Consider the following 13,190-nt stretch of genomic DNA (forward strand, 5'->3'; position numbering starts at 1 on the left):
TTTACTTCCGTGTTGTTGTAATGTGAAGTTAGCGTAGAACATGGGGTACACTACAGTAGAAATGACTTCAAAACAATTGCTGAAAATCTTGTACGGATAATGGCGTTTTATTCTTTGTATCGATTACTTTAGAGTGCTTTTTACTGTTATGGTAACGCCTGGGTAGTTTTGAAAATCTTAACGAGACCCAAGGTTATTTTATTTCTAATAAAACAACCTTGAACGAGACCGCAAAAGTTCCCTAGCAGATACCGGATACCAGTACACTAGATTTAAAAAAATTATTCCTTCTACGTTCGCAGATAGTGGACGGGAATTCCTTTGGGAAATTTAAATTACATAATTACGTTTATAACAATTATTCTTAATACGTGTATGGTTTCTAACATTTTTGTAATATGTTGTGTTATGATACATAATATATACAGTGGCACCACGCTCAGAAAGTCCCTGGCGGGGGTCCCTGACAGGGGGCGCTAGAAATGTAGACCGTGCATTCTGGCACAAAATTTAAAAACACTAACCCATCCAAGCTATATGCGTCTTGAAAAAGACGAGTTGGTATAAAACTGGAGACGGAAAACGTAAAATAAAGCAAATATAAAAAGTGTGAACTAAAAAACGTGAAGCGTCAACTGTCAAAATGGAATAATTAATAGGTAATTATAGCGCGGAATGTATCGCGTCGTTTTGCAGACTTGGCCAGCCTGAATTATTTCAAAATTAGTTCGCATATTTTCCGGGGCTTTTGTGAGCATGGTGGCTCTGTAAGCTCCTAGTCTTTACAGTGACTCTACTAGTCTTTTATTTCAATAATAATTACAATCATACAATACGATTTGGCAACGCTGCATTGAGTTGAACCTACCTTCTCATGATTTTTCGGTGAGAGTAGCTAAATTCACGTGGCATTTAAAGAACACGTATTGTGATAGAATTTTAATATTTTCGGTAAGTATCTTTTTTCTACATTTAAACATACGATAACCGTATATTTCACAAATACAAACAGGTACAACACTGAGCGTTAGATTTTGTTTGATTAATGAATTAACATTAGAAAACTACTAGTGTTTAATACCAAAATAGATTTTGAACACATTTATTTATCACAGTATGGTTGTTAGGTATGGAGGGAGATAATGACACACTACTCATTAAAATCGAACCAAAACAAGAAAAAGAAATCGATGCCGATCTTCAGGGACACATTTCAATAAGCAACGATGCCTTGGTGACAATCAAGGACGAAGTTACTATTGGTACCTTATGTTCTAAATCTCTTTGTAAGGAAGAAGTACAACAAGGAAATTTTTTAACTTCGTGTAAAACACTGTCTAAAGACTTTAAATGTGCTGATTGTAATTATGAATCGAATTATAAACACAACTTTAAACAGCATCTTTTAACACATAGAGTTTGTAAGGATTTTAAATGTGCTACTTGTTATTATGAGACAAATACTAAATACCTCCTGAAACGACATGTTTTAATACATAAAGTTTCTAAGGATTTTAATTGTGCTGATTGTGATTATGGGACAAATGTTAAAGGCAACTTTAATCGACATCGTCTAATACATAGAGCTTCTAAGGATTTTAAATGTGCTAATTGTGATTATGGGACAAATAATAAAAGCAACTTTAAACAACATATTTTAACACATAAAGTTTCTAAGGATTTTAAATGTGTTAATTGTAATTATGGAACAAGTAATAAAAGCCACTTTAAACAACATCTTTTAACACATAAAGCTTCTAACGATTATAAATGTGCTACTTGTTATTATAAGACAAATACTAAATACCTCCTGAAACGACATGTTTTAATACATAAAGTTTCTAAGGATTTTAAATGTGCTGATTGTGATTATAAGACAAATGATAAACGGCACTTCAAGCAACATCTTTTAACACATAAAGTTTCGAAGGATTTTAAATGTGCTTCATGTAATTATGGAACAAGTAATATACACCTCTTCAAACGACATCTTTTAACGCATCAAGTTTCTAAAGATTTTAAATGTGCCGAATGTGCTTATGAGACAAATTATAAAAGTAACTTTAAACAACATCTTTTAACACATAAAGTTTCTAAGGATTTTAAATGTGGTAATTGTAATTATGAGTCAAATTATAAACACAACCTTAAACAACATCTTTTGACACATAAAGTTTGTAAGGATTTTAAATGTGCTACTTGTGATTATGCGACAAATGATAAAAGTGCCTTCAAACAACATCTTTTACAACATAAGGCTTCTAAGGATTTGAAGTGTGCTGATTGTGATTATGGGACAAATTCGAAACGCAATTTAAAACGGCACCGTTTAAAACATAAAGTTTTGAAAGATTTTAAATGTGCTCGCTGTGACTTTGAGACAAATTTTAAATTCCATCTTAAAAAACATCTTTTAAAACATAAAGTTGATGGTTGATGATTATGGTATAAATAATAAACACCTCTTCAAGTGACTTTTTTAATACAAAAAGTTTCGTAAGATTTATATGTGCTGATATGGACAAACAACCAAATATACCTTTATCCAGCCTCTTGTTGTTATTCAATTATATATGTATGTAATACTTATCTCATTGAGTATCTCTGATGTACTGTTACAATTGGCTAAAGTTACTTAATTTGCGTTAATTTTCAAATTTCAAGTGTAGTTGTGGTGTAACCCAGAATAAACAAAGTGGTGTGTAAAAAAAGAGATATCGAAACAATTTACACGAGTAATGTTCTCCAAACGGTTCGTTAATACTTGTGATTACAATTCAAGAAGTGCAGGTCAACAAACTTCGTGTAGAATTTACCTAGCCGGTAATATAGAAACTTATCTATGGCGTGCTTGACTTGATAAGATGGCGGTGGACCTCCCCAAATAAATCTTCCTTGCTTAATATTAAGAAAATCCAAAATTCGGCGGGTTCCGCTCAAGAATATCGATATAGAAATCACAATCCAGTAGGTAATAATGAAGAAAAGAGAGTAAACCAGAAGTAAGAAGCCTAAAAATGATTATTCAAAGTCAAAGGTAATTGTGAAATTGTTAATATACCGATAACGGCCTTAGAATCTCGTCTTTGTATAAAGAAGTGCGTGCGCCGAAATAAATTAAAGAAAATACTGCACGGCCTCCGTCGGCGAAACAGAACATCGTAAAAGGAACCTATATTGTATTTTAATAAATAGATATATCTGAAGATTCCAGTCTATTTGAACGCAATTAATTTAAAATGCGGCTATCATGCATTTTAAACAGTCTGTAAATAAAGGAATTCGTTAGGGCAACTGCGCAGAAGCAGTATAACGATAACAACGGAACTGCAAATAAACCCTCTAATGCAATAATTCCGTCTTTAGGGAAGGAATCATCTTTTTCTTAATGGTGCGTACGATTATCCGTTTCAGCAGTGAGCAAAGCGGACGATGCAAAAGGTCACGTGATCACTGGAACAAATTAATAACTGTACAATAAACGAACGGTATGGAGCGAATGATGATTAAACATAACCTCTAAATTTTGTACATTTTGGCTGGTCAAGTACTAAATCGTGGGAATGTGTATAAATATTCATTGCAGATGTCCAAATAAAACAAATCGCAAACCATAACAGTCAATCGAAGAAGATACAAAGGCTATAATTTCTAGGTTAAAATAAATATGACCACGTGATTGCGTTAATTGCGCCCCGTCTGCCTATATCATGAAATGGAGTGTTTTTCTCCGTTTTGTAATAAAAAACGATACGAAGTTAACACTTTTCTAGTGCATCAATAAACGAACTTAAGTTGCATTGTCCATCAACGATCATAAACAACGTAACTGGAAAGGAAACCGGAATAGGCGTAACGTTGAAGCCGTGTGACAGAATGGGGTGGCGGTATAACTATCTCAGTCACAATCGCGACGTCTATCTAGCCGACACTGAAAACGTTGACTTACCCTATTCTTACCGTTGGCAACTCTGGGAAAAAACTGTTGACAGCCAGTGTGGGGGCAGTGGGGTATAATCAGATCTCAGTCACACTCATCGCGACTAGCTCCTCCTACTCGCATTGCTAATATGCTAAGAACTGCAAACCGCACCAGACGAGTAGGCAACGGATGCAGCGGAAGATCGAACTGTATTAGGTAACTACTCCACGGAGACAGAATGAATCACTCGCACACATAAACATCAAATAAGAGAGCCCCTCTTCGTATAGCTAACGCACAGGAACGGCAGCGCGCCACGAATAAGAAAGTAACAGATACAGCGAATAATCAAATTGTATTAGGTACTTACCTCACGGAATAGTTACGTATCAATCGAACAGAGCAACATCGCACTGATAATCAACTTCTTCTGAATACAGGAATAAATACTTAATAAAACAAATTAATGGTATAATCACCTGTACAGTACAACAAACAAACAAGATTCAGACAACGGTACTCAAACAAAGGCATGGAGTACACCATGATTCAGATATCGTAGTTTATGCAATTATTTTATGTAATTAATATCACATTGTGGCAAGAAATTCAATGATTAAATATCTAGTACAAGAAAGAATAAAATGGTTACTACCTGTAAATACATCTTCAAAACACCACCACCAAAAATAATCAAGAATAATAAAAAACCGGGAAAGCGTGATACCTTCCGTCGACCTCATTTCCATCTTCTTTCTTCCACGCTCTTTTTTTTCCTAGCTTCGTAACGAAAATCCCCTAGTATTCGGCATCTGCGCAAAACTTTCGATTGGTTATACACAGAGCATATCATATTTTTGTTTCAGATGTAAAGGTGTGTTGCCTAACCATAAGGGTAGAATATCACAGCACGCTTGATAGAAGCAGAAAATACGACTCTCTGAATTTAAGTGAAGTAGAAAAGTTATATCAATGAATTTAATGTTACTTTTTAAAGATTAATACAAGGACGTAACGTCTTTGGTTTTATGTAAAATTTGCATATAAACGAAGTGGGTCCACAGTTATAACGGAAATATGCGTGCTAAATTTATTTAATCTCATGAACGCTTCCCGTCTATAGTTGAGGCACAGTCTAGAAGTATCTAGACTGCGGCTTAGGAAACTTCCACTGGAGGACAGATTTTAAAATATATATATAGGTTATGTTATTAATATTGATGATTTGTGTTTTGAAAATATAGAATTCCAACAAAACTCCTCAATATGGTGTTTTCTGTACACAAAAACTTCACAACAAATGTTAAATCACGACCACCGCTAATCGTATTTACCGTTTGCCTTTTAGGTATCATAATAACATCTGTTTGTCTGGCGTACTACGTACACAGTGGAGACAAGATCGTAAATGTGGACGCAATTAACGTAGGTACTCTGACGTTTGCCATGCAAAATTTTAACTGTACTTCAAGGACTGGATTTCGTTACTGAAGTACATGAACAAGCTCGAACTGTGCACTAGCGTCGGCGACAAGTCACAGTTTCAAATGAAAATGCAACGGGACGCCTCCTCCGTGCGCGTAGCCACGCCCGCCAAGCTGCTGAAGCTCCCACCCAATTCGCCGCACCGCTTTCAAGGACTGATACCCTTGGCCGGTACGTGACGTGACGACCTAACTCGCCAGTTGACTGCAATTTTCAGATTGGAGCAGCAAATGTCTCGAGAGAACGGACGTTCCTTCGCACCTGAAGGTGGAATTCTCCGTGCCGCAACAGAACGACACCGAAGAAATTTGCGTGACGATAACCGGGCCCGCCGATTTCATGCCCAAGCTCAGCGTGCAAGATCCGTGTAAGTCACCGGAGCCGGTTGGTACACGAAATAAAAATGTAAGTGTGTCAATTTAATTCGCAAAAACACCAAGAAATTACAATTAAATTGTCAGATTTTTATTAGATTTTAAACTTTTTTTTATACAGGGTGTAACAATTAAGAACGTCAAAAAAAAATTGAGTAGTTGAGGAAACCAAAACATTTCTTTAAACTGAGAACCCAAAATGTATGCCCATCTTGATTTTTAAAAATTTATACAAGATTTCAACTTCAAGATAGGACCAAAACGTTAAGGGAGGATCCAAAAAAGTCCATATTGCGACGAAATTTGGTACTTAACAGTAAGTAGATAAGATAAGAGTAGGACAAACTGATACTTTAACAACAAAGGTAGATAAAGCAAATAAAGAGTGCGCAATCTAATCATGTTTGTCCTCAGACAAAGTTGTTACCTAATTATTGAATACTATTTCCCCTGCACGATCCCAGTTTTCTAAGTGAAATTTGCGAGGAAATTTGAACTTGATTATATGAAGGCCTCATTGAAGTACAGATAGTCATTTATTATGCAAGACAATAAATCCATGTCGTCGTGTATAATACAAAACCTCATTTTATAGCAGAAGCCATATAAATATCATTATAAAACTTCGGAAAATGATGATTTTATTTGGACATCAAAAATAGCAAGCTTCTCCTGTCGTTTCCATGGAAACCATATTGTTTTCTGCTCTGAACTTCATTTTATTTCGTGCTCCGCGTCCCATTTCTAAAAGAATGACGGAGGTGATTAGAATGTACAATCACTTGTTTCACTTTATCTATCCTTGCGGTTAAAGCTCTTTAACCACTCTTACTGTTACTATTGTTTAAACCTATTAAAATGTGAATTTAACATCTGCTATCAAATGAAATAATGTTATACCCCCGCTCCCGTACGTAATTACCGCTCTTTTAAAGCTAAAAAACAACGCTGATTGTAAGTTTAACAATGTAGGTACTAATGTCAATAGGAGAAATTCATCTAAAATATTTTCAAATTATACCGGAAGTAACTACACAAATTTTGAAACTAAATCTTGGGTAGTGGGCACCAATACAAAAAAAAGCATCTGATATGAAAACTATCCGGGTCGCACAATGAGGTCGAATAAACACACAATTAATTGATTAACACATTTATTCCGAAACACAATGAAAAAAAATTAAAACTAAGCTTACAAAGCTTGTTTGGACATATTACCCCGCACGCAGGTGGTCGACAAATAAAGTAAGAAATCTTAAAATCACCAGCAGTTTTTTTCTTAATTATCCAAAGAATCTGGCCGTATTTGCGATACTAGGCGCACCAACAATACCCTCTGACAGCTTCAGGAAACTTCATTTGTTCGTGATAACACTAAACTTAACATATGGCTTGTTGAATTTTATTACAAATTTTTCGGTAGTTGTTCGGATGGTAGAAACTTTTAACTTCTAATAAGAAGAGAACCTTAACAAAAGACCTCGCTGTACTACTGGCCTTTTTCAACTCCACGAAACTTTTTCCGAAAACCAACAACACGTCGCGAAAACTAACAGCAGTAGCAGCAGCCTTGTTTTGACATTGACTCCAGTATTTAAGGAAACACCACTTCCACTCCTTCTTTATGAATTTTCAAATAACACCACCAGTCACAATTATAGACATGATTATATCCGCTTCAAAGGAACCGTCCCCGCTCAATACATCTTGGTAAAATACATGCATCTCTGAACAGCTATAAGAACACGTGCGTTAATTATATTTCGTCTGATAAAAACTCCGTATCGCAAACGACCAAATGTCACCATATCTTAATTGAATAAGTTACAAAGGTGATAAAATTGTGGGGTCGGCGACATCTGGGCGCCATCCGCGAGCGTGATTTACTAACGTGGTGATATTCAGTTTTTTGAGTTTTTTTCCAATCTTCTAGAGTTTTGGTTTTTCAAATTGGTGTCGTCGTAAAAGAAATTAAACACGCTTATCCGACAAACTATCTCTCAACATCCCCAACTATACCATTTACAGATCGACAGCAGCAGCCGGCAGCTGGAGGCACCGCCCTAATCGGCCATTACCGAGTGGTGCACAGACCCATTAATTTACCCCCTTGAAGCATCGAAACCAAATTGGAAGATCTTCCCAGCAACGTCGTAGTGTAGTGGCCTACCCTAGGGGGAAACGAGTGCCATTTTTAGTGTACACCAAAAATTCAAATTCAAATTAATTTACGTTAATTAAAATAATTCACGTAAGTTAATGTTAATTCAAATTAATTCACGTTAATTAAAATAATTCACGTAAATTAATGTTAATTCAAATTAATTTAAATCAATTCATATTACGTAATTCACATTAATTATCATTAATTCTAATGAATTCACGTTAATTCAAATTAATTTACGTTAATTCAAATTAATTCTCGTTAATTCAAATTAATTCACGTTAATTCAAATTAATTCACGTTAATTCAAATTAATTACACGTTAGCTAATTCGACGGCGTTCAGGATTGGAGTTCCGGCCACCGTCCGTCACAGTACCCTTTAGTGTACCAGGGTGATCCAAATTGGATTTTTCATAAGGACGGGACCACCTTATATATTTTCGAGCTGAATTCTGAGCTCTTTTGAGTGTCTGAAGTTCAATTTTAAAGAGAAGATCACTGACAGCTATCTCTAATCGTTTGGCCGCTAGAGGGCGTTTATCGAATTTTGTCAATTTCTATTAAAGATAATTGATTTTTGCAAAATCTTATATTGCGATACCGTTTTTATACAGGGTGTTTGGTTTTTTATAGGACCCTAAACTACATGTTTTCATAAGGACTGGACCACCTTATACATTTTCGTGCTGAATTCTGATCTCTTAAAATAAACCATAAGAGTGTTCAATTTGAACCACCCTGTACAAATCACCCCTTTTACAAAATGATGATCTGTTATGCAATAAACACACCCTGTATATTCGAACGTCAATTTTTTGCTTCGCAAGTTGTCGTACCCTGTCATCTCGAACGCACTGTACACTGTCAAATTTTAAAAATATATTCACTTTGGAATAATGATAGCCGGCATTTTTTGTGAGACACCCTGTATGGTGATATCCTGTTTTCGGGAATTATGCCCGAAAACCCCCATATAGCAGGAGTAGCCCAACAAACCCCTTCAACAATCTTTCATTATTTTCTCAAAGCTGGGGAAGGGTTGTTTGGTCTTAGGCTCGAATTCAGAAGACAAATTTGCCCTCGATCTTTTGCAGTCCCCTCACGAAATTTACAAAATTTTACTAAAAGTCTCACTTGGAAAGATCTAAAACTGTGTAGTATACAAGGACTTTAGTGTACAGGGTGGTCCAAATTGGTCGTGTTCCTTTTGACTCTTGAGGTAGAAAAAATCAACCAGGTGTCTGAAGCTCAATTTTAAAGAGAAAATCACTGACAGCTATCTCTAATCGTTTGGCCGCTAGAGGGCGTTTCTCGAACATTGTCGATTTCTGTAATGGCCCATAACTTTCTTATTAAAGATTATTGATTTTCGTAAAATGTTTCTTAGAGGACTTTTTTTATGTAGAATCTATTGAGATACAGGTTGTATACAGGGTGTTTGGTTTTTTCATACGACCACCCTATATATTTTGGTGCTAAATTCTTATCTCTGAAAATAAAGGGCGTTACCATAAGAAAGTGTTTAATTTGGACCACCCTATACAAATCACCCCTTTTATAAAATGATGACCTGTGATGCAATAAACACACCCTGTATATTCAAACGTCAATTTTTTGCTTCGCATGTTGTCGTACCCTGTCATGTCGAACGCACTGTACAGTATAGGGTACTGTCAAATTTTAAAAATAATGCAAGGGCTCCACTTCGGAATAATGATAGCCGGCATTTCTTGTGAGACACCCTGTATGGTGATATCCTGTTTTCGGGAATTATGCCCGAAAACCCCCATATGGCAGGAGTAGCCCAACAAATCCCTTCAACAATCTTTCAGTATTTTCTCAAAAGCTGGGGGAAGGGTTTTTTGGTCTTCGGCTCGAATTCAGAAGACAAAATTGCTCTCAATCTTTTGCAGTCCCCTCACGAAATTTACAAAATTTTACTAAAAGTCTCACTTGGAAAGATCTAAAACTGTGGAGTATACGAGGACTTCAGTTTACAGGGTGGTCCAAATTGGTCATGTTCCTTTTGACTCTTAAGGTAGAAAAAATCAACCAGGTGCCTGAAGCTCAATTTTAAAGAGAAAATCACTGACAGCTACCTCTAATCGTTTGGCCGCTAGAGGGCGTTTCTCGAACTTTTTCGATTTCTTTAACGGACCATAATTTTATGTAGAATCTATTGCGATACAGTTTTTATAGACTGCTTGGTATTTTTATACGACCCTAAACTACATTTTTTAGTACTGAATTCTGATCTCTTAAAATAAAGGGCGTTACCATAAGACAGTGTTCAATTTGGACCACCCTGTATAAAATGATGATCTCTGCGTCCCTTGTCCACCCGCATTCTTATTGTGGTTTCTTGGTCCACAAGAGCTCTACAGTGTCTCCATTGATCATTTTAATTGTTTCAGAAATGGGGACTTTTAAAGGCGAACACCAAGGACGTGCCCGTCGACACTTTTTGCGACGAGGAGCTGCTGTTACAGTTGCAGTACGACATCGACTACAATCAGAACTTGAAATACGAGATGTACCTGAGCGACGAGGATCGCCTGATGATTAACTCGCATTTGATAGTCACGAGTTGTTTTCTAGTTTTTGTCGTCGTTTTAATTACTTGTTACGCGCTTGTAAGGAAGACCAGCAGTAGTATTAGTGAATCAAAACAGCACTTAATGTCGAAAGGGATGTATTTGTAAATAAACGTTTAAGAAAGTCGCCTTTTGTTAAATTAAAATACTGATAGAGAGAAACGATCGAGCAATGCGAGTACGCTACATTTTCGTTAACGGTTTATTGTAGGGGCTGTCGATACTGAACGGGCTGTATAACTTCGTAGGCGTCCTTCCCAGGAGTGCCTTGGAAAATGTATGTGGCGTAGTAAAACCTGGCGTCGCCGGTCCTTCCTGTAATATCTGCCTTCGTTTCGTCGTACTGCGGAACCTCTAAATTGACGTGTTACAGATAATCGGGGACAGTTCTAAAGGTGACTCACCTGGGTAAACGTTCCTAGGTTCGTGCGTAAATCGTTGAAGGTTTTGCAGATCTTTTCCGCACCGCTGCGTAGAATTCGGCGAGTGTCTTCCAGAGTCACGATTGTCAGAATGCTGCGGTTGCTCTTCTCGCTACTGTCGCTTTTATCAAATCGGTCCTGCAATCTGGCGCGACAATGGCGCGTTTTATTCTCGTCTTTGCTGCCGTTTTTTGGTAGTTTTATTATGTTTGTTTTATTCATTTTGAAATATGGTTCTATAAACCGTTACACAAATTTTTAAAGTGAAATAAACAGAAAGTGCGCCCTCTATTGGAATTATATGCGTCGCCATCAAGATACAGAGGCGAACTTAGATATTTGCGAAAGCTCGTCCAGTGACGGACTGACAACAATCAAATAATATTAATAAACATAAGTGTATGTTGGGTTGCATATCACAGTTAATATAATTGGCGATTTGTATACAAAATTTGCGTTTCCTGTTACATGATCATACATTTTGTAGTGCAACGGACAATTACGTATTTGAATTATAGCGTTTTCGATTGGCAAAACTCGTGCTGCACGAGTGCAATTTTTACGTTCTATTGGTAATTTTAGGGCAATTTTCTGTGTTCCATTGGCAAATGTGATGCAACAATTACGCACTCAGTGCAAATTTCGACGTACGAGGTCTGAGAGCTCGTGGAGCTGCAAGTTAACAAATTTTCAAAACAAACGTTCGACAATTTGAATTTGTTTCTTGCGTTGGGAGAGTTTTTTGTCGTCATCTAGCGATAGCGAAGATGATGAACTAGCCATAACTTCTATTTTAGAAAAAGTTGCACTTACTCATTAAACTGAACGCAAAAAATTGGTCCTTTACAGGAATTTCAAATTTATATTTCTCATCGTTTATCATAAATGAAATCGTTTGTCGTTCTTTAGAATAGAGATTTGTCGATTACCTAAATCTAAAATGAGGTTATGGACAAATGACAACACTCAGAGTAAGATTATTTCTTACTCTGAGTGACAACAAATATCTACGAATATTTATGTTCCATTGAGAGCAATTTTCACATGGATTTCTTCAGTTTCTCGTGCAACACTCGTGCAGTACGAGTTTTGCCAATCGAAAACGCTTTTAGACACAAGCCCACCAAACTACTTTCGGAACAGCACCATTTCCCACCACATTCGTCATTGCTCACGGAAATTGCTGAGCAATACGGTTGTAGTGTACTTAACCCCCACGTTCTACAATAACTTCACACTACAAGAACACGGAAATAAAGTCAACCCGGCAACGTTTAAAAATGGCTACCCGAATGACTATTCTTTCCAAAACTAAATCCCGCTTAAATTTGGCAGGGCCCCCTTACGTTAGTTGTAAACAACGCTGTGACCTGAAACACAGTAGGGAAGGAACGTAAAATAAAACATTCAAATTGTGAAAAGTTTGTTTAATAATGATCGCAATTATTAAGATTGTAGAAGCTCGGAAATTTAAGTCGAAATAAATTACATAGCAAAAATAAACTTTCAAAATGGTAGTTCACCGAATAAAAACAGAAATAGGCTGGGGAAAAAAGAACTTACCAATAAAAAAAAACAGCCGTTAAATTAGTATCAAACTGTGTTGTAAAATTAATTGTTTGTAATGATGCGAATGCGTAACATAAAATTATAACATCACAAATAGTAGCATGTGGACTTCAAGAGGTAACATAATAGGTTAAAAACAAGTTTTGGGAATTATGGGTCAGGTAAGCAGGTACCAGGATTCTAAGAAAGGGTGAAATACACAGGATGTGACTCATCTGTGGTGTAATAAATTCCCTTGGCCTTGTAGCAAATTTAACTAAAAACAAGATATTTGGAAATTATCGAATCGCCACTCATTTATCGCACATAGATTCTAAACTGAAGAGCTTTGATTACCGTAATCCCGCTCCTGCAAGATAGGTAACCCGCCCCTGGTTTCGAGCCTACAGTCGAAGACAATCACGGAATTATTAGGTGCCGTAACTCAATTTTGGCTACAGTTTTTACCACCCCCGTGACTGCTTCATTCACGGAGAGAATTGTTAGGTACAAACAACAAGTCAGTACATACATTAAACGAATCGGTAATTTCCACATATTAAAATAAAATGATCAAAATTTATAGGACTGTAACTTTTGGGACAAGACACATAAACACAAACATTACACCAAAAACGTAAACAATTATAAACCAAAGGATAACGGTATTAAACATGTC

General features: G+C 36.4%; 3 protein-coding genes across 3 annotated transcripts; 2 read left to right on the forward strand and 1 right to left on the reverse strand.

Moving 5' to 3' along the window:
• Nucleotides 1–874: 874 nt before the first annotated feature.
• Nucleotides 875–3,858, forward strand: LOC116160870 (gastrula zinc finger protein XlCGF46.1-like). The gene is made up of 2 exons (XM_031474008.1): nucleotides 875–951; nucleotides 1,128–3,858. Exon 2 carries the CDS (start codon nucleotides 1,130–1,132, stop codon nucleotides 2,435–2,437), a length of 1,308 nt encoding a protein of 435 aa, XP_031329868.1. The 5' UTR covers nucleotides 875–951; nucleotides 1,128–1,129; the 3' UTR covers nucleotides 2,438–3,858.
• Nucleotides 3,859–5,069: 1,211 nt separating this feature from the next.
• On the forward strand, nucleotides 5,070–10,668 carry LOC116161922 (transmembrane protein 248-like). The gene is made up of 4 exons (XM_031475422.1): nucleotides 5,070–5,347; nucleotides 5,395–5,578; nucleotides 5,625–5,812; nucleotides 10,362–10,668. Exons 1-4 carry the CDS (start codon nucleotides 5,189–5,191, stop codon nucleotides 10,647–10,649), a joined length of 819 nt encoding a protein of 272 aa, XP_031331282.1. The 5' UTR covers nucleotides 5,070–5,188; the 3' UTR covers nucleotides 10,650–10,668.
• LOC116161923 lies at nucleotides 10,623–11,241 on the reverse strand. The gene is made up of 2 exons (XM_031475423.1): nucleotides 10,946–11,241; nucleotides 10,623–10,895 (listed from the first exon to the last, which is right to left on the reverse strand). Exons 1-2 carry the CDS (start codon nucleotides 11,183–11,185, stop codon nucleotides 10,725–10,727), a joined length of 411 nt encoding a protein of 136 aa, XP_031331283.1. The 5' UTR covers nucleotides 11,186–11,241; the 3' UTR covers nucleotides 10,623–10,724.
• Nucleotides 11,242–13,190: the final 1,949 nt, after the last annotated feature.

Source organism: Photinus pyralis, unplaced genomic scaffold, assembly GCF_008802855.1.
Source record: "Photinus pyralis isolate 1611_PpyrPB1 unplaced genomic scaffold, Ppyr1.3 Ppyr1.4_LG10, whole genome shotgun sequence".
Lineage (NCBI taxonomy): Eukaryota > Metazoa > Arthropoda > Insecta > Coleoptera > Lampyridae > Photinus > Photinus pyralis.

Excerpts from the sequence above, each read along its gene's own strand:
- LOC116160870 (XM_031474008.1), top strand. The coding sequence starts at position 1,130 with ATGGAGGGAGATAATGACACACTACTCATTAAAATCGAACCAAAACAA.
- LOC116161922 (XM_031475422.1), top strand. The coding sequence starts at position 5,189 with ATGGTGTTTTCTGTACACAAAAACTTCACAACAAATGTTAAATCACGA. Across the intron at positions 5,348-5,394 it reads TAAATGTGGACGCAATTAAC|GACTGGATTTCGTTACTGAA; the intron begins GTAGGTACTCTG and ends CTGTACTTCAAG. Across the intron at positions 5,813-10,361 it reads TTGGTACACGAAATAAAAAT|AAATGGGGACTTTTAAAGGC; the intron begins GTAAGTGTGTCA and ends TAATTGTTTCAG.
- LOC116161923 (XM_031475423.1), bottom strand. The coding sequence starts at position 11,185 with ATGAATAAAACAAACATAATAAAACTACCAAAAAACGGCAGCAAAGAC. Across the intron at positions 10,896-10,945 it reads ACCTAGGAACGTTTACCCAG|AGGTTCCGCAGTACGACGAA; the intron begins GTGAGTCACCTT and ends ACGTCAATTTAG.